The sequence below is a fragment of the Pristiophorus japonicus genome, chromosome 16 (assembly GCF_044704955.1).
Source record: "Pristiophorus japonicus isolate sPriJap1 chromosome 16, sPriJap1.hap1, whole genome shotgun sequence".
Classification (NCBI taxonomy): Eukaryota; Metazoa; Chordata; class Chondrichthyes; family Pristiophoridae; genus Pristiophorus; species Pristiophorus japonicus.
Window position 1 is genome coordinate 11,844,441 of NC_091992.1, and position 20,930 is coordinate 11,865,370.

At 50.6% G+C, this 20,930-nt stretch overlaps 1 protein-coding gene across 1 annotated transcript in view; it reads right to left on the reverse strand.

Moving 5' to 3' along the window:
* Positions 1-20,930, reverse strand: part of msi2b (musashi RNA-binding protein 2b) — a 621,264-nt gene that overhangs the window by 273,236 nt on the left and 327,098 nt on the right. Inside the window, exons 8-9 of the mRNA XM_070856987.1 lie at positions 14,166-14,183; positions 6,977-7,024 (exon numbers count right to left, since the gene is read on the reverse strand). Coding sequence (XP_070713088.1) covers positions 6,977-7,024; positions 14,166-14,183 — 66 coding nt within the window. The remainder of the gene's footprint in view (positions 1-6,976; positions 7,025-14,165; positions 14,184-20,930) is intronic.

The following is a 20,930-nucleotide window of genomic DNA, read 5'->3' on the forward strand; positions in this document are numbered from 1 at the left end:
CAAGTCGTTCCACTGTTAGCTCTGCACGATATACACAAAAAATATTGTTTTAATTGCTAATATCTGGGAAATCAAGTTACCCCCTTCACCCCAGCATGGCCTGTTTGTGCCGTATGTCCAAAGTAAACCTCAAACACTTAAAACTGGAGTTGAGGTGATCTCATTGAAACGTAGATGATTTTGAGGGGGATTGATAGGGTAGATGCAGGGAGGATGTTTCCCCCGGGCTGGAGAGTCGAGAACCAAGGGTCACAGTCTCAGGATAAAGGGGTCGGCCATTTAGGACTGAGATGAGGAAGAATTTCTTCACTCAGAGGGTGGTGGATCTTTGGAATTCTCTGCCCCAGAGGGCTGTGGATGCTGAGTCTCTGAATATATTCAAGGCTAAGATCGATAGATTTTTGCTCTCTAAGGGAATCAAGGGATTTGGGGATCAAGCGGGAAGGTGGAGTTGAGGTAGAAGATCGGCCATGATCTACTGAATGGCGGAGCAGGCCCGAGGGGCCGAATGACCGACTCTTGCTCCTAATTCTTATGTTCTTAAACAATTAGCATACAACTCAGAATATTAAGCGGAAATACAAACTAATCAGGTTACCCTAGTCTAGACATCACAGGTGGGCCACTGTATGTGCAGCTTCCGAACATAGGAATAATGTCGGACCAGGAAAAGATCCTCTGGTCCATCCATCCTGTCTCAGACAATTGTGATGCCTTGTGCAAAATTTGTTCTCCATTGTTTCAATTAAATGTCTCCAACTCACGCGTTGGATTTCTCAAAGGGGAGTCTTTCAAAAAAAATTTTTTTTTATTCGTTCCTGGGATGTGGGCGTCGTCAGCAAGGCCGGCATTTATTGTCCATCCTGAGGTGATGCTGGTATTGGCCCAAGCTTGTTCAGGGACAAACAGCAACGTGGTAATGGCCAGATAATCTGTTTTTTTGTTATGTTGATTGAGGGATAAATATTGGCCCGAGGACACTGGGGATAACTCCCCTGCTCTTCTTCGAAATAGTGGCCACGGGATCTTTCACATCCACCTGAGAGAGCAGACAAGGCCTCGTTTTAACATCTCACCCGAAAGACGGCACCTCCGACAGTGCGGCACTCCCTCAGCACTGCACTGGGAGTGTCAGCCCAGATTTTTGTGCTCAAGTCTCTGGAGTGGGACTTGAACCCGTGACCTTTTGACTCAGAGGGGAGGGTGCTGCCCAGTGAGGCACTGGCTAACACTGTCCTCTAGAGAAGGATGGCCACATCTTCAGAATGCATTTACAAAAAAAATGTTCGGATTCAGAAGCAAGAGCGGTACTAACTGAGCCCAGCTGACATCGACTCTGCAATGGGAGTGAGCGGCGGGAGACACAAGTCGGACGGCGCAGCGCCCTTTCACGGTCACTAGATGTCGCCGGCGCACTTGACTAAACGTGCACTGTGGGTGGAACATCCCACAAGTTGGAGCTGCCTTGGTGGCTCAATTGGTCACTGCGCTGTCCGGGGTGTGCAGCTGAGCCATAGAGACCGACCGGGGTAGGTGCCAGGAGCGTTGCCCAGTCTGTGTGGAGTCAGCCTCTCTCGAAAGGGGCTGCACCTCCAAGCCAGGTAGGGGAGAAGGAAAACAGTCCCAATCCTGGTTGCTATCCATGAATTGCTGCTGGGCAGACGGTGGGCATTGTTCGCTGAAAGCAGGATGCGGATTACCTGCGATGTAACTGAACACTAGCCCCTCAGTGGAGCCCCTCCACCGACTCTCGCGGGCCAATCGCGATCACAAGGTGAAACCCCCACTTGCCTGGATGAGTGCAGCTCCAACAACACTCAAGAGGCTCGACACCATCCAGGACAAAGCAGGCCGCTTGATCGGCACCCCATCCACCACCTTCAACATTCACTCCCTCCACCACCGGCGCCCCCTGGCTGCAGTGTGCACCATCTACAAGATGCACTGCAGCAACTCGCCAAGGCTTCTTCGACAGCACCTCCCAAACCCGCGACCTCTACCACCTAGAAGGACAAGGGCATCAGGCGCATGGGAACACCATCACCTCCACGTTCCCCTCCCAGTCACACACCGTCTGGACTTGGAAATATATCGGCCGTTCCTTCATCGTCGCTGGGTCACAATCCTGGAACTCCCTCCCCTAACAGCACTGTGGGAGCACCTTCACCACACGGACTGCAGCGGTTCAAGAAGGCGGCTCACCACCACCTTCTCAAGGGGCAATTAGGGATGGGCAATAAATGCGACGCCCACATCCCAGGAACAAATTTTTAAAAAACACCGGCACAAATGAAGAATTTGGGCGGACGCTACCCGTAGATAGGGAATCACGGGGGGCACTAGAGACGTTCCAGTCCGCGCTCCCAGTGGGCGAAGCTCTGATCGGGGGAAAAAGGGGGGCGTTGCTTTTGTCAAGCCACTCCTTTACAAGACGGAAGCCACACTCAAAAGACTGGTCACTTGGGCAGGGTGCCCGGAAGGTGGTCTGCAGCTGTAGGAAGGGTAACCCACACGAGGGGGGGGGGGGGGGGGGTCGGGGGAGAAGGGGCTGCTACACACAACGGTCACATCCAGTGATGGAAAATTCAGCTGTTACATGAGGCTCCTGGCTGAGGCGAAGAGCGAGACACAAGGTACCACAGTCGTGTGGGGGACAGGCTGAACGGAGACTAGAACTAGGGGACATAATCCGAGAATAAGGGGCCGCCCATTTAAAACTGAGATGAGGAGGAATTTCTTCTCTCAGAGGGTTGTAAATCTGTGGAATTCGCTGCCTCAGAGAGCTGTGGAGGCTGGGGCATTGAATAAATTTAAGTCAGAGATTATGGGGAGCGGGCAGGGAAGTGGACCCGAGTCCATGATTGGATCAGCCATGATCGTATTGAATGGTGGAGCAGGGCCGTATGGCCTACTTCTGTTCCTATTTCTTATGTTCTTATGAGGGTCTTTTCCACTCCATCTCGGTGCGTACTTTAAACGGGACGCTGCCTTAACTCTACATGCCTTGCAAGCACTGGTGCACTGACGCAATTCGTGTCAAAATATATCACTGTGTCACCAATTGACATTGCAGTGAAGAATACGTGTTTCTCCCTCTGGTCTTCCTCCTCGGCAATAAGGACATCTCACAATCCCCAAACACTGACAGCCTTGGCAGCCTTCAGTTCGACTGCATTCTTTCCTTTTCGTCCAAGTGTGTACTGCTTAAGTTTCTCTCGCTTCCTGCCTACCTGTTTCCACAATGACATTGATCCGCCTGGGCGAGAAGGGTAGCCTCTGGCCTGTAGGCAGGGCCCGGTCTAGTGCATCATGCTGCAGCTGACTCACCAATCTGCTGCACGCTTCTTCTTTCTTCTTTTCACAAATTAACCCTTCAGAGCACTGGCGCTTACAAAGAAGAACGGGTGGGGCCTGCTGTCACTCCGGGGCGAGGCCTAAAGTTAACGCGAGTGGCCTAGCGTTCACGGTGAAGCCTGTGGTTAACGGGAGGGGCCGAGCGTCCAGGGCAAGGCCTGCGGTTAACGAGAGGGGCCGAGCTTCCATGGTGAGGCCTGCGGTTAATGGGAGGGGCCTGGCGTCCAGGGCAAGGCCTGCGGTTAACGAGAGGGGCCTAGTGTCCACGGTGAGGCCTGCGGTTAATGGGAGGGGCCTGCGGTCCAGGGCGAGGCCTGCGGTTAACGAGAGGGGCCTAGCTTCCACGGTGAAGCCTGCGGTTAATGGCAGGGGCCTAGCGTCCAGGGTGAAGCCTGCAGTTCGCGAGCATGCCCTACCGTCGATCCAGGATGAGGCCTGTGGTTAATGGACAGGTCTACCATCCAGGGCAGAGTTCTGCTGCTAACAGGTCAGCCTCTCAACCAGGCCTGCTGTTAAAGGGTAGACTTACCTTCAAACCAGGGCGAGACCTACTGTTAATGAATGGGCCTTATCATCACTACAGGGTGAGGCATGCTGTTAGCCAGATTCATAAACGATTTCCATGTTTACCAAGGCTGCAGAAGATCTTATTCTGGTGTGACCTTGGGAAGTGTAAAATTGGCGACTGTGATGAGGCAATTTGTCGGTGCCCAGTGAGTTTTAAAAAATTTTATTCACAGGTGTGGGCTTCGCTGGCAAGGCCGGCATTTATCACCCGTCCCTAATTGCCCATCGAGAAGGTGGTGGTGAGCCGCCTTCTTGAACCACTGCAGTCCGTGTGGTGAAGGTGCTCCCACAGTGCTGTTTGGGAGGGAGTTTCAGGATTTTGACCCAGCGACGATGAAGGAACGATCGATATATTTCCAAGGTCAGGATGGTGTGTGACTCCGAGTGGAAATTGGAGGTGATGGTGTTCCCCTGCTGCTGCTGCCCTGGTCCGTCTAATATAAGATCAGAATTAGGAACAGGAGTAGGCCATTCGCCCCCTCGAGCCTGCTCCACCATTCAATAAGATCATGGCTGATCTTAGACCTCAACTCCACCTTCCTGCACTATCCCCATATCCCTTAATTCCCTTAATATTCAAAAATCTATCGATCTCTGTCTTGAATATACTCAATGACTGAGCTTCCACAGTCTTCTGGGGTAGAGAATTCCAAAGATTCACCACCCTCCGAGTGAAGAAATTTCTCCTCATCTCAGTCCTAAATGGCCGACCCCTTATTCTGAGACTGTGACCCCTGGTCCTAGACTCCCCAGCCCGGGGAAACATCCTCCCTGCATCTACCCTGTCAAGCCCCGTAAGAATTTTGTATGTTTCAATGAGATCCCCTTTCATTCTTCTAAACTCTAGAGAATATCGGCCTAGTCTACTCAATCTCTCCTCATAGGACATAGAAAATAGGTGCAGGAGTAGGCCATTCGGCCCTTCGAGCCTGCACCACCATTCAATGAGTTCATGGCTGAACATGCAAATTCAGTACGCCCTTCCTGCTTTCTCGCCATACCCCTTGATCCCCTTAGTAGTAAGGACTTCATCTAACTCCCTTTTGAATATATTTAGTGAATTGGCTTCAACTACTTTCTGTGATAGAGAATTCCACAGGTTCACCACTCTCTGGGTGAAGAAGTTTCTCCTCACCTCGGTCCTAAATGGCTTACCCCTTATCCTTAGACTGTGACCCCTGGTTCTGGACTTCCCCAACATTGGGAACATTCTTCCTGCATCCAACCTGTCTAAACCCGTCAGAATTTTAAACGTTTCTATGAGGTCCCCTCTCATTCTTCTGAACTCCAGTGAATACAAGCCCAGTTGATCCAGTCTTTCTTGATAGGTCAGTCCCACCATCCCAGGAATCAGTCTGGTGAACCTTCGCTGCACTCCCTCAATAGCAAGAATGTCCTTCCTCAAGTTAGGAGACCAAAACTGTACACCATACTCCAGGTGTGGCCTCACCAAGGCCCTGTACAACTGTAGAAACACCTCCCTGCCCCTGTACTCAAATCCCCTCGCCATTTGCTTTCTTAACCGCCTGCTGTACCTGCATGCCAACCTTCAATGACTGATGTACCATGACACCCAGGTCTCGTTACACCTCTCCTTTTCCTAATCTGTCACCATTCAGATAATAGTCTGTCTCTCTGTTTTTACCACCAAAGTGGATCACCACACATTTATCCACATTATACTTCATCTGCCATGCATTTGCCCACTCACCTAACCTATCCAAGTCACTCTGCAGCCTCATAGCATCCTCCTCGCAGCTCACACTGCCACCCAACTTAGTGTCATCCGCAAATTTGGAGATACTACATTTAATCCCCTCGTCTAAATCATTAATGTACAGTGTAAACAGCTGGGGCCCCAGCACAGAACCTTGCGGTACCCCACTAGTCACTGCCTGCCATTCTGAAAAGTCCCCATTTACTCCTACTCTTTGCTTCCTGTCTGACAACCAGTTCTCAATCCATGTCAGCACACTACCCCCAATCCCATGTGCTTTAACTTTGCACATTAATCTCTTGTGTGGGACCTTGTCGAAAGCCTTCTGAAAGTCCAAATATACCACATCAACTGGTTCTCTCTTGTCCACTCTACTGGAAACATCCTCAAAAAATTCCAGAAGATTTGTCAAGCATGATTTCCCTTTCACAAATCCATGCTGACTTGGACCTATCATGTCACCTCTTTCCAAATGCGCTGCTATGACATCCTTAATTATTGATTCCATCATTTTACCCACTACTGAGGTCAGGCTGACCGGTCTATAATTCCCTGTTTTCTCTCTCCCTCCTTTTTTAAACAGTGGGGTTACATTGGCTACCCTCCACTCGATAGGAACTGATCCAGAGTCAATGGAATGTTGGAAAATGATTGTCAATGCATCCGCTATTTCCAAGGCCACCTCCTTAAGAACTCTAGGATGCAGTCCATCAGGCCCTGGGGATTTATCGGCCTTCAATCCCATCAATTTCCCCAACACAATTTCCCGACTAATAAGGATTTCCCTCAGTTCCTCCTCCTTACGAGACCCTCTGACCCCTTTTATATCCGGAAGGTTGTTTGTGTCCTCCGTAGTGAATACCGAACCAAAGTACTTGTTCAATTGGTCTGCCATTTCTTTGTTCCCAGTTATGACTTCCCCTGATTCTGACTGCAGGGGACCGACGTTTGTCTTTACTAACCTTTTTCTCTTTACATATCTATAGAAACTTTTGCAATCTGTCTTAATGTTCCCTGCAAGCTTCTTCTCGTACTCCATTTTCCCTGCCCTAATCAAACCCTTTGTCCTCCTCTGCTGAGTTCTAAATTTCTCCCAGTCCCCAGGTTCGCTGCTATTTCTGGCCAATTTGTATGCCACTTCCTTGGCTTTAATACTATCCCTGATTTCCCTTGATAGCCACGGTTGAGCCACCTTCCCTTTTTTATTTTTACGCCAGACAGGAATGTACAATTGTTGTAGTTCATCCATGCAGTCTCTAAATGTCTGCCATTGCCCATCCACAGTCAACCCCTTAAGTATCATTCGCCAATCTATCCTAGCCAATTCATGCCTCATACCTTCAAAGTTAGCCTTCTTTAAGTTCTGGACCATGGTCTCTGAATTAACTGTTTCATTCTCCATCCTAATGCAGAATTCCACCATATTATGGTCACTCTTCCCCAAGGGGCCTCGCACAACGAGATTGCTAATTAATCCTCTCTCATTACACAACACCCAGTCTAAGATGGCCTCCCCCCTAGTTGGTTCCTCGACATATTGGTCTAGAAAACCATCCCTTATGCACTCCAGGAAATCCTCCTCCACCGTATTGCTTCCAGTTTGGTTAGCCCAATCCATGTGCATATTAAAGTCACCCATTATAACTGCTGCACCTTTATTGCATGCACCCCTAATTTCATGTTTGATGCCCTCCCCAACGTCACTACTACTGTTTGGAGGTCTGTACACAACTCCCACTGATGTTTTTTGCCCTTAGGTGTGCTGCAGCTCTACCCATATAGATTCCACATCATCCAAGCTAATGTCCTTCCGAACTATTGCATTAATCTCCTCCTTAACCAGCAATGCTACCCCACCTCATTTTCCTTTTATTCTATCCTTCCTGAATGTTGAATACCCCTGGATGTTGAGTTCCCAGCCCTGATCATCCTGGAGCCACGTCTCCGTAATCCCGATCACATCATATTTGTTAACATCTATTTGCACAATTAATTCATCCACTTTATTGCGGATACTCCTTGCATTAAGACACAAAGCCTTCAGGCTTGTTTTTTTAACACCCTTCGTCCTTTTAGAATTTTGCTGTACAGTGGCCCTTTTTGTTCTTTGCCTTGGGTTTCTCTGCCCTCCACTTTTCCTCATCTCCTTTCTGTCTTTTGCTTTTGTCTCCTTTTTGTTTCCCTCTGTCTCCCTGCATTGGTTCCCATCCCCCTGCCATATTAGTTTAACTCCTCCCCAACAGCACTAGCAAACACTCCCCCTAGGACATTGGTTCCGGTCCTGCCCAGGTGCAGACCGTCCGGTTTGTACTGGTCCCATCTCCCCCAGAACCGGTTCCAATGCCCCAGGAATTTGAATCCCTCCCTGCTGCACCACTGCTCAAGCCACGTATTCATCTGCGCTATCCTGCGATTCCTACTCTGACTAGCACGTGGCACTGGTAGCAATCCCGAGATTACTACTTTTGAGGTCCTACTTTTTAATTTAGCTCCTAGCTCCTTAAATTCGTTTTGTAGGACCTCATCCCTTTTTTAACCTATGTCGTTGATACCAATGTGCACCACGACAACTGGCTGTTCTCCCTTCCTTTTTAGAATGTCTTGCACCCGCTCCGAGACATCCTTGACCCTTGCACCAGGGAGGCAACATACCATCCTGGAGTCTCGGTTGCGGCCGCAGAAATGCCTATCTATTCCCCTCACAATTGAATCCCCTATCACTATCGCTCTGCTACTCTTTTTCCTGCCCTCCTGTGCAACAGAGCCAGCCACAGTGCCATGAACTTGGCTGCTGCTGCCCTCCCCTGATGAGTCATCCCCCTCAACAGTACTCAAAGCGGTGTATCTGTTTTGCAGGGGGATGACTGCAGGGGACCCCTGCAATATCTTCCTTGCACTGCTCTTCCTGCTGGTCTTCCATTCCCTATCTGGCTGTGGACCCTTCACCTGCGATAAGACCAACTCGCTACACGTGCTACTCACGTCATTCTCAGCATCGTGGATGCTCCAGAGTGAATCCACCCTCAGCTCCAACTCCGCAACGTGGTCCGTCAGGAGCTGGAGGCGGATACACTTCCCGCACACGTAGTCGTCAGGAACACTGGAGTCGCCCCTGAGTTCCCATATGGTACAGGAGGAGCATAACACCCGACCGAGCTCTCCTGCCATGACTTAACCCTTAGATACACTTAAATTGACAACAACAGTGTTAAAGGTTACTGACTGATATAAAAAAGAAAAAGAAAAACTACTCACCAATCACCAGCCAATCACTTACCCCCTAGGCTGTGATGTCACCTTTTGATTTCTTTCTACTTCTTTTTTGCTTTCTCTCCCAGCTGGAGCTGTACAAGCCCCGCCTCTCTCCCCGCACTGCCCGACTGCTGAGCCTTTATAGGCCGCTGCCTCTCGCTGACTCCCGCCTCTCTCGACGCTCCCCGGACTGCCCGACTGCTGAGCCTTTATAGGCCGCTGCCTCTCGCAGACTCCCGCCTCTCTCGACGCTCCCCCCATCCCAGGAACCAGTCTGGTGAACCTTCGTTGCACTCCCTCGATGGCAAGTATATCCTTCCTTCGGTAAGGAGACCAAAACTGTGCACAATACTCCAGGTGCGGTCTCCCCAGGGCCCTATATAATTGCAGTAAGACGTCTTTACTCTTCTAGGCGGTAGAGGTGGCGGGTTTGGCAGGTGCTGCCCGAGAAGCCTGGGCGAGTTGCTGCAGTGCACCTTGTAGATGGTGCTCACTGCAGCCACGGTGCGCCGGCGGTGGAGGAGGGAGTGAATGTTTAAAGCGGTGGGTGACAGTGGCAGAGTCTTCACTCAAGCTGCCGGCTGCTGTTCACCGCTGTAGCTGGGCCACTAGCCTCGGCCTGGGAGTGAGGCGGGCTGACCGGTCTGCACGCACGCAGCACTCTGTCAAAGGCAAGATAACAAGATGGAAGGGTCCCCTGGGGCCCCTGACAGCCAACGGAGATCATCACTTATCATCCTGACAGAAATACTGACACCACACAATACAACTTCCAGCCTATTAATTGCCACTCTCCGGCTCTGGGTGTTGTGAGGGAAATGCAGACAGGAATAATCAGAAGTGCGTGGGGGCGGCCTGCTCCTCTGAGGCACGGCTCAGGGTTCAAACAGAAAAAAAAAAAGGAAAACCTGTCACGTTGGGAATGAGATTTACTGACATGTCGAAGTCTGGTTTGAATTGGGCTGTGAGTAGTAAACATGTTCGCGAGCTGTCTATGATCACAGCGGGGCTGGTAAGTCATTAGAACAACAAGGGGCAGGGAGTTGGGCCTTGTGCGCTGCGCATCAAATGTCCCAAAGCGTGACTCTGACGCGCCTGCTTCTCTGAGCCCAAGGGTCGCCCGCGGTCTCGGCCCACGCTCCCGCGTCATGCCATTCGCGGGCTCGGCCCTCCAAACTCTCAGAGGAGGTCCTCCCCTTGCGTCCTTAACCCACTTCCCACATTACAGCAGTGACCACACTCCAAAAGTACTTCATTGGTTGTAAAGCGCCTTGAGACGTCCGGTGGTCGTGAAAGGCGCTATATAAATCCAAGTCTTTCTTTCCGTCAAAGGACACCGGGGTATAAATTGGTTGTCGTTGCGCCTGTTTTCTGCATGGAAAGGGGGGCATGGGGGGAGCGACAATGACCATTTAATGCGGGGTAGTGCCTCGCCCCCCACCGGCCCTCCCCCCGAGGGTGTCTGAATGAATTCCCGCCGCTGTATTGGCCTCTGACAATTTTCAGGCACCTGGAGGTGCGGCCTAAATCAGGCATTAGGCCCCTTGCACTTGCTAGTAAGGGTCCGAACGCCTGCTTTAGGTCCTATCTGACCATTTTGGCTGCCCTGAATGGCATTTCTGGGGCCACAAATACAAGATATTTACTAATAGGGAAAGGAGGAGAAATTGTCTTTACGCAGAAAGTGGTGGGAATGAGGAACTCGCTACGACAGGGAGTGGTTGAGGCAAATAGCGTAGATGCTGTCAAAGGGAAACTAGACGGGTACATGAGAGAAAGGGGAATGGCTGGAAGGTTGGGATAAGGCAGGTGGAGTGGAAGGAGACCCGTGTTGGGTATAAACACCGGCACGGAATAGTTGGGCCGAATGGCCTGTTTCTGTGCTGTGTATTCTGTATAAAATTTGACACCAAGCCACATAAGGAGATATTAGGAGGTGACCAGAAGCTGGGTCAGAGGAAGCTGAAAATCTTAAAAGGAGGAGAGAGAGGCGGAGAGCTTTAGCCCAGAGCTATGAGCCCACGCAGCTGAAGGCACGGCCGCCAATGGTGGAGTGAAGGAAATGGGTACGATGCAGTTCAAGCACTCGATTATGAGGGAGGTGGGTGGGGCATGGGAATGGGGTTGAGAAGGGGCGGGGGGGGGGCGATGGGTATTGGGAGGGATGGGGGTGGGGGCAGGGTGCAGAGGGAGACGGGCGCTGCCCCGATACCCGTCCCCACGCGCGGTCATGTGACGGCAAGCGAGTGGCGGGGCCCCAAGGAACCAGCGAGAAAACCGCTCAAATAGAAAAACGACAAGGAGGGCAAAAAATAAATAACAAACGAGTCATTCTGCTCACGGGCTGACAAACTCAATGCCTTTCTACAAAAAGTCATATCATGACATGGTAATAACCATTTTAAAAAAGATTATGATAATAGTCCATTTATATTATCAGGTTTATTACCTTATTTTTATTAATCTATTTATATAGAAATCTTGGCACTGGTAATATTTTTCTCCCCTTTCTTGGAGAGAATAAAGCAGTGTAAGTATTACCGCAGGAACCATCATTAGATGGGCTGGTAGTGAGAGCGAGTGTTGTCAGGGTAATTAAACTGAGACGAGGTCCACTGCACCAGCTCTGCGACGTCTTGTCCCCCTTATCTGCTAACTTCTTATTACAATAATAATATCGCTCCCTCGCTATTTGCATTTTGATTGAATGTCCAAACGGGAGAGAATGGGACGAGTGACGAGATGACGGGCCACCCCCCACCCCAGGCTCCGCATGGCATTGCCCGTACCTCGGACTCACCCGGGCCCCTCCCCCCCCCATTCCCCTCCCCCGACACGGTCTCTCGCCAAGTGACGGGTCGGCAATGGGCGCAGTCACTCAGAGGCACTGCCGTTGACGGGTCTGTTTGTGCCGGCCGTTAATGACTGTTTAGCGTGCTGTCAGGAGGGGTGGCTGCGGGGGGGGGCGGGGTGTTGCCTCGCTGTGTGCGTGTAAAGCGAGCCATGACAAACAGGGGAACTGAATGAGAGAGAGAGAGAGAAAGACCTCTGTATTTTTACACAGGGAGGTGGATGTCCAGGTGTGACCAAACAAAAGGGGAAACGGGGTGATCATTGTATTATTCTGCTGCTGACGGGGAAGTGTGTTTAAGGCACCCCCCCCCCCCTCCCCTCCACTCTCTCCCCCCCCCCCCCCCCCCACCACACCACTCCCCGCCTCAATCTCCTCTAAGGCCTCAAGGTGTAATTGCTATAAATCCTGAACTCAATTTGCAGTTTAGACGGGTGTCTGCAAATTTTCAGCTAAGAAACAACCAGTTATGGAATGCCTGCTGAACAAAAAAAAAGAGAAAAACACATCTGAAGATTAACAAACCAGGGTTGTAACTGGAATGGAGACACAATTGACAAGAGAGAGAGGGGGGGGAAGAGAGAGAGAGAGAGAGAGAGAGAGAGAGGGGGAGGGAGGGAGGGAGAGACAGAGAGAGAGAGGGGGAGAGACAGAGAGAGAGAGGGGGAGAGAGAGAGAGAGAGAGAGAGAGAGAGAGTGAGAGAGAGAGAGAGAGAGAGAGAGAGAGAACGAGAGAGAGGGGGAGGGAGACAGAGCCGGATAGAGGGAGAGAGACAGAGGCGGAGAGAGGGAGAGAGAGAGAGAGAGAGAGACAGGGGGACAGCGAGAAACAGAGTGGGGGGAGAGAGAGACAGACAGAGGGGGAAAGAGAGAGAGACAGAGGGGGAGAGAGAGAGAGAGAGACAGAGGAGGAAGAGAGAGAGGCAGAGGGGGAAGAGAGAGAGAGAGAGAGAGAGAGAGAGGAAAAGAGAGAGGCAGAGGGGGAAGAGAGAGAGAGAGAGAGAGAGAGGGGAGAGAGAGAGAGGGGGGAGAGAGAGAGGGGGGAGAGAGAGGGGGGAGAGAGAGGGGGGAGAGAGAGGGGGGAGAGAGAGGGGGGAGAGAGAGGGGGGAGAGAGAGGGGGGAGAGAGAGAGGGGGGGAGAGAGAGGGGGGGAGAGAGAGAGAGAGAGACAGGGGGAGAGAGAGAGACAGAGGGGGAGAGAGAGAGACAGAGGGGGAGAGTGAGAGAGAGAGGGGGAGAGTGAGAGACAGAGGGGGAGAGTGAGAGACAGAGGGGGAGAGTGAGAGACAGAGGGGGAGAGTGAGAGACAGAGGGGGAGAGTGAGAGACAGAGGGGGAGAGTGAGAGACAGAGGGGGAGAGTGAGAGACAGAGGGGGAGAGTGAGAGAGAGAGACAGAGGGAGGGGGAGAGAGAGAGAGTGACAGAGGGAGGGGAGAGAGAGAGACACACACACAGACTGACACTTCTGTGCAGTTCTGTGCTATTGTTGCATTATTGAAGGTACCGCTTTTTGGAGGAGACATTAAACTAAGCCCGCATATGCTGCTGGCTTTGAACGATCCCAGGGCATGAGTGAAAGAGTGAACGTCCTTGCCAATATTCCTCCCTCAAAACACCTCCAAAAAGGCAGATTAGCCGGTCGTTCATCTCATGGCTGTCGCCTGCCTTGTTTACCGACTTCACAAGAGTCAATGAAATTCAGAACGTTTTTACATTGGACGTGAAGCGTGTCCTGAGGCTGTGATAAGGAAGACTTTATGTCTACGTGAGGACGGGGGCGGGTGGGGGGGCAAGACAGGGCCTCGGTTTCACGTCTCATCTGATAGTGCGGCACTCCCTCAGCACTGCACTGGAGTGTCAGTCTAGATTTTTGTACTGGAGTCTCTGGAGTGGGACTTGACCCCACAACCTTCGGACTCCGAGGCGAGGGCACTACGCACTAAGCCACAGCTGACACTTAAAAAAAAATTGCTGCCTTACATTATCCAGCTCCGTTACATAGTCCCTTCAATATTTTTCTTCTTGTGAGAGCTATTTGCAGTAAATTTCTCCCAGCTGTGTTGCAGTGATCCAAATCCCAAAGCATGGTCACCAAGAAATGTTCTCGTGAGGCATTAAATCACTTGCTGCGGTTTTCCCCATTGATAAAAAAAAACAAAGATTGGAGGAGGGGGTGTGGGGGAACAAAATTAAAAGGTCATTTTTCTCCTGCTCCTCAACACGTCCTGTTGATCAATGCTTCTCTGCCCTTCCCTCTCTCAAGCCTGCGCCCTCTGGGAGCCTTGTTCCTTGCCACGTGATCCCGTGAGCAGCTGGTTATTACCACTAATTAATTATTTATCAAACCCATTCCTGCACTCACGCGCGCGCACACACACACACACACACACACACACACACACACAGAGGAAAGTCGCCTCCAACAGCTGACCCCCCCGCTACCTGGCACAGCTGCCGTTCGCTCAGTCAGCCAACTGGATCACTGCTCGCCTACCCACAGTGCTTTGCCAAACACGTCAATTTATACACCTGACTGAGCCAGAGGTTCCGGAGAAAAAAACAAACCTTTGATTTTGCCGCTAAGTGCAGCGGTAATGAGATCTATCCCATGAATTTTTCAATCTCCATTTAGATATATGTTTTCTTTCATCCACAACAGCCCTGTGTGCTGCAACGCTCCAGTGGCCCCCCTCCTGAAACAATGTACTGCCAGAAAGAGGCCAGCATATGTGGCTGGAGTTAACCCACTGCTCGGCTGGATCGGTTTCCGAGAGGCGGATTGCCACAATGCAGAGTCGTACAGTGCCAGCCGTGGCTCAGTGGGCAGCACCCTCGCCTCTTCAGTCGGAAGGTTGTGGGTTCGTAATCCCACTCCGGGGACTTGAGCACATAAATCTAGGCCGACACTCCCAGTGCAGTGCTGAGGGAGTGCTGCACTGTCGGAGGTGCCGTCATTCGGATGAGACGTTAAACCGAGGCCCCGTCTGCCCTCTCGGGTGGAGGTAAAAGATCCCAACAGCACTTTATCCCTCAATCAACATCCCTAAAATAAATTATCTGGTCATTATCACATTGCTGTACGCGGGAGCTTGCTGTGCGCAAATTTGGTTGCTGCGTTTCCCACAATACAACAGTGACTGCACTGCAAAAGTACTTCATTGGCTGTAAAGCGCTTTGAGGCGTCCAGTGGCCATGAAAGGTGCTATATAAATGCAAGTCTTTCTTTCTTTTCCTGCCCATCGGTTTTGTATGACTGAGTGAATGGGCGTGGCGTGGCGGGGGGGTGTGCTGTGCCCTACTGTGATAAGGCACAGGTCCTTTCCCGCTAGGGTCCAGAATGGCAACCTCCTTCACCCAGCCCAGCCGCCGTAACGAGGCAACACTTCAGAAAGGGCAGGGCAGGTAGCTGCAGCAAGATACGGCGGCCAACTTGGGAGACTCCACCTCCTTGCAAGAGCCTGACCGATGTGAAGTTAACTTTGAGGCTGGCTTTTATTTGTTATAGTGAATGTGTAAGATAGTCCGAGGACAACCTTTCACTGACCTGTGTGGCCGTTGCATTCTGTCCCGATGCGCTCCCCAGGGTGCGACGCCATTGGCTGCGCATCAAGCAGTCGGACATGCACAGTTGCCCTTACCAACAAGCCGGGATGGAGGATGGATACCCGCGATTCAACTGTGCATTCCTTTTACGATTAGTGAGCAATATATTTACCCAGTTAGTTAAGTCGATGTAATGATTAACTAGCTGGACCTAGAGAGGAGAAGCAGTTTATTACAGTGGGCCTGGCATCTATCAGTTAAGTTAGCCTTTCTTCCAAAAATGTACACAAGCTTTTCTTCTTCTGCGTCACAGAGACACCGTAGTTTTTTCATAGAATCGTAGCAATTTACAGCACGGAAGGAGGCCAGTTCGGCCCATCGTGTCCGCGCCGGCCGATAGAGCCATCCAGCCTAATCCCACTTTCCAGCTCTCGGTCCGTAACCCTGTAGGTTACGGCACTTCAGGTGCACATCCAAATACTTTTTAAATGTGGTGAGGGTTTCTGCCTCTGCCACCCTTTCAGGCAGTGAGTTCCAGACCCCCACCACCCTCTGGGTGAAGAAATTTCCCCTCAAATCCCCTCTAAACCTTTTACCAATTACTTTAAATCTATGCCCCCTGATTGTTGACCCCTCTGCTAAGGGAAATGGGTCCTTCCTATCCATTCTATCTAGGCCCCTCATAATTTTTATACACCTCAATTAAATCTCCTCTCAGCCTCCCCTGTTCCAAAGAAAACAATCCCAGCCTATCCAATCTTTCCTCATAGCTAAAATTCTCCAGTCCTGGCAACAGCCTCGTAAATCTCCTCTGTACCCTCTCTCATGCAATCACACCTTTCCTGTAATGTGGTGACCAGAACTGCACGCAGTACTCCAGCTGTGGCCTAACCAGTGTTTTATACAGTTCAAGCATAACCTCCTTGCTCTTTTATTCTATGCCTCGGCCATTAAAGGCAAGTATTCCGTATTTTCTTTTCTTATTTAATCTGCTTCCTTTCGTCGGCCAACTGCTGCCAGCCCTCTCCAGCTGCCAGTTTGCAACTGGGGTGGTAAGTTGTGCCAGGGATGGCTGCATGGCCAAAGACTGGGGGCGCCTAGTCGACGAGACAGGGAATGGAGTAGAAAGGGTGCATCGGGAACACTTTGCTTTACAGCAAGTCGAGAAAGTAGGACACAGGGGTCGACAGATTTGAACTTGTGGACGGCAAACTTAGGACGGATGCCGCAAATTCCTCCAGCCCCACAACCCTCCGAGATCTCTGTGCCCTCCAATTCTGGCCTGTTCCGTATCCCTGGGTTTCATCGCTCCACCATCGGTGGCCGTGCCTTCTGTTGCCTCGGCCCTAAGCTCTGGAACTCCCTCCCTAAACCTCTCTATCCTCCTTTAAGATGCTCCTTAAAACCTACCTCTTTGACCAAGCTCCTGCCCTAATATCTCCTTATGTGGTTCAGTAGCAAATTGTGTTTGATAGCGCTCCTGTGACGCGCCTTGGGACGTTTTACTACATGAAAGGTGCTATATAAATGCAAGTTGTTGCTGGTAATTCCTTCTTCATGCAAAGCGTGATTAAGACTTGGAATAGACTCTGGGCTATGGCAGTGAAGGCCAAAAGGTCATCAGAAGGACAGCTGGAGGAGGGGAGTCTGTAGGCTTTTCCATATGGTTGAGCTAAAATGGTCTTCCTCATTGGCATGCACCTTGTGATCTCCTCAAAGAGAGCCAGCTATCGGGGTAGTGGTGTAATCCGAAGCTGACTTACTGCAGTGTGTTGTAAGTCAGGTCTGCTGGAAAACTGCTGAAAAGAGTCAGGTAGGAACAAAATGGAAACACGCCGATATATGGGTTAAATAGGCTCCGGTGTCAGTGATTGGCTGACAGTAGACACTGCATAGCGTTGGGTGGGTGGGCATATAAAGTATTGTCTTAAGGGGAAAGCATAGGGCAGGAGCCAAGGACAGAGAGTTTCAACACGTGGTCGTCGAGCACGCCAAAGATTTGGGGGATAAAGTCCATTTTGTTCCCTGTGTCAGCTGTGGCTCAGTGGGCAGAACCCTCGCCTCTGGGTCAGAAGGTCGTGGGTTCAAGTCCCACTCCAGAGACTTGAGCACATAAATCCAGGCTGACACCCCCCGTGCAGTGCATTGCTGAGGGAGTGCTGCACTGTCGGAGGTGCCGTCCTTCAGATGAGACGTTAAACCGAGGCCCTGTCTGCTCTCTCGGGTGAATGTAAAAGATCCCATTGCAGAAGAGCAGGGGAGTTCTCCCCGGTGTCCTGGCCAATATTTATTCCTCAACCAACATCAGTAAAAAAAAAAAACAGATGATCTGGTCATTATCACATTGCTGTTTGTGGGAGCTTGCTGTGCGCAAATTGGCTGCCGCGATTCCCACATTACAACATTGGCTGTAAAGCGTTTTGGGGCATCCGGTGGTCGTGAAAGGCGCTATATAAATGCAAGTCTTTTTTAAACTGTGTGTAACTGGTTGTATTGCAATCGTTAACTCTCTGGATGCCTGCCATGCTCACCTGCAGTGGCTGCACCTGGAAAATTCTGCTGCCCCTCCAAACTTCTGGAAAAACAAGCCTCATTTAAATTTACCGATATGTGATAACTGAGACCAAGATCTTGAAAGCGTACAGACCTCTAGTCCGTATTGCCAGAGGAGCAAGTCATTTCCTGGAACCATGCTCATAAACACGCCTAACAATGAACGCCAGGATCTGAGACAATCCAACGTGCAGCAAACGATGGTGAGAACGTATAACACATAAAAAACAGGTGGGGGGGGGGGGGGCTCGACAAGGTGGATGCAGAGAGAATGTTTCCGCTCGTGGGGGAATCTAAAACTAGGCAACATAATCTCAGAATAAGGGATTGCCCATTTGGAACTGAGATGAGGAGGAATTTCTTCTCTCAGAGGGGTGGTGAATCTGTGGAATTCTCTGTCCCAGAGAGCTGTGGAGGCTGGGTCATTGAATATATTTAAGGCGGAGATCGACAGATTTTTGAGCGATAAGGGGATAAGGGGTTATATGGGGAGCGAGCGGGGAAGTGGAGGCGAGTCCATGATCAGATCAGCCAGGATCTTATTGAATGGCGGAGCAGGCTCGAGGGGCCGAATGGCCGACTCCTGCTCCCATTTCTTCTGCAGAACAGCCATAACATGGCCAAGAGCGGCAGCTTGAGGAGCGAACTGATCATTTCCCCGAGCGGCGGGAGGGTCGGTCCACTGATTAGTGCGCTTCACGCCACAACACAGCACCCCCTCCCCAATATAAAGTCATGAATGCGGCAGGTCCTGCTCTAATCTCTCCCGCTCGAGTGAGCATCGTTGGGCACTGTGCCGGACAATGGCAGGCAATCAAACATTTCAGGCTGTTTATGGTTTCAAAATGTTTTCAGATCGTTCTTCAAACAAATACCTTTGATTTCACCTCGGGGAACGCTGCAGAGTTTCTTTTCACAAAGTTAAATAGGTATCGACATGAGCCAATGGGAACAGGAGGAGGCCATTCAGCATCTCGAGCCTGTTCCGTCATTCAATTAGATCGTGACTGATCGGTATCTGAACTCCATCTACCCACCTTGGTTCCCTAACCCTTAATACACCTTCCTAACAAAAATCTAGCCATCTCAGGTTTGACATTTTCAATTGACTCACCCCCCCACCCCCCACCCCCTGGCCTCAATAGCTTTTGGGGGATGAGAGTTGCAGATTCCCAATAACCATTGTGTGAAGAATTGCTTCCCCCTGACATCAGCCCTGAACAACCCAGCTTTAATTTTAAGGTTATGCTCCCCCCGCCCCCTTGTTCTGGACTCTCCCAGCAGAGGAAATAGTTTCCCTCCATCTACCCCATCATATCAAAGCAGTTGGGCGACAACAAGCCTTCATTCATGGCCATCGGCAAACCACGCTGAGGAATCAGAGCTCACAAGGGAATTGGATAAATACTTCAAAAAGGAAAGATTTAGAGAGTTAGGAGGAGTGGGACTAACTTGATAGGTCTACCAATAAGCTGGCAGAGTCGCGATGGGCCGAATGGCTTCCTTCCACATAAGAAATAGGAGCAGGAGTAGGCCAACTGGCCTCTCGAGCCTGCTCCGTCATTCAATAAGATCATGGCTGATCTGACCATGGACTCAGCTCCACTTTGCTGCCCGCACCCCGTAACCCTTTATTCCCTTATCCCTCAAAAATCTGTCTATCTCCACCTTAAATACATTCAATGACCCAGCCTCCACAGCTCTCTGGGACAGAAAATTCCACAGATTTACAACCCTCAGAAGAAATTTCTCCTCATCTCAGTTTTAAATGGGCGGCCTCTTATTCCGAGACTATGTCCCCTAGTTTTAGTTTCCCCCATGAGTGGAAATAGCCTCTCTGCATCCACCTTGTCGAGCCCCCTCATTATCTTATATGTTTCGATAAGATCACCTCTCATTCTTCTGAACTCCAATGTGTATAGGCCCAACCTACTCAACCTATCTTCATAAGTCAACCCCCTCATCTCCGGAATCAACCTAGTGAACCTTCTCTGAACAGCCTCCAATGCAAGTATATCCTTCCTTAAATACGGAGACCAAAACTGTACGCAGTACTCCAGGTGTGGCCTCACCAATACCCTGTACAGTTGTAGCAGGACTTTTCTGCTTTTATACTCTATCCCCCTATGCCGTATCATTGCATAACTCCAAAAACCCAGGTCTTTCAATGAATTGTTGAGTCCCGTAGTGCACAGGACCATCAGTGACGTCACAACATTTACATCTGGCCGATTGTAAAATTACTAATCACAGCAAAAAAGCCAAATGCCACGACAACAATCGAGTGAGGTTGATAAAACAGCGAGGCGTAACAACACGCAAGGCAGCCCATGAATGGGGGCCATTGTGTGAGGATACAAACTGGAGAAGTCTCAATGCAAGTCTTAACAGCGCACTCGAAGGAGCGATGTTCTGTGATGGGCTGTTAGCAGTACTAATGGGACTCTCGGCATCAAATATTCATCAAAAGCACTTCTTGCACGCAAAGGGTGGTCGGGGTTTGGAACTCTCTTCCGCAAACGGCAGTGGATGCTGGGTCAATTGTTAATGTTAAATCAGAGATTGAAAAGACTTATTGTTAACCAAAGGTATTAATGGATATGGGGCAAAGGCGGGTAAATGGAGTTAGGTCGCAGATCAGCCGTGATCTCACTGAATGGCCGAGCAGGCTCGAGGGGCCGAATGGCCTACTCTTGTTCCTATTAGCCTTTTGTTTGTGGATATTTGGGTTGGATTAAATGGCCAGTGCGCCCCTGGAGGGAACACACACAAACTCCATAGATACCCAGCAACGAGTGCAATGGGAAAGGAGACGATGTGGGAAAGACTAGGGAGCCTGTGAGATCATACGGGTAAAAACTAAAAGGCAGCTGGAGCACTGGGGACACAGGGATCAAGTGTGGGCTGCTGGTATTCTAGCTTGAAATGTCCAGTGCCCCAGCACAGTTCCCCCTCAGAGTCCCAGCACAGTTCCCACTCAGTGTTCAGTGTCCCAGCACAGTTCTCCCTCAGTGTCCCAGCACAGTTCCCCCTCAGTGTCCCAGCACAGGTCCCCCTCAGTGTCCCAGCACAGTTCCCCCTCAGTGTTCAGTG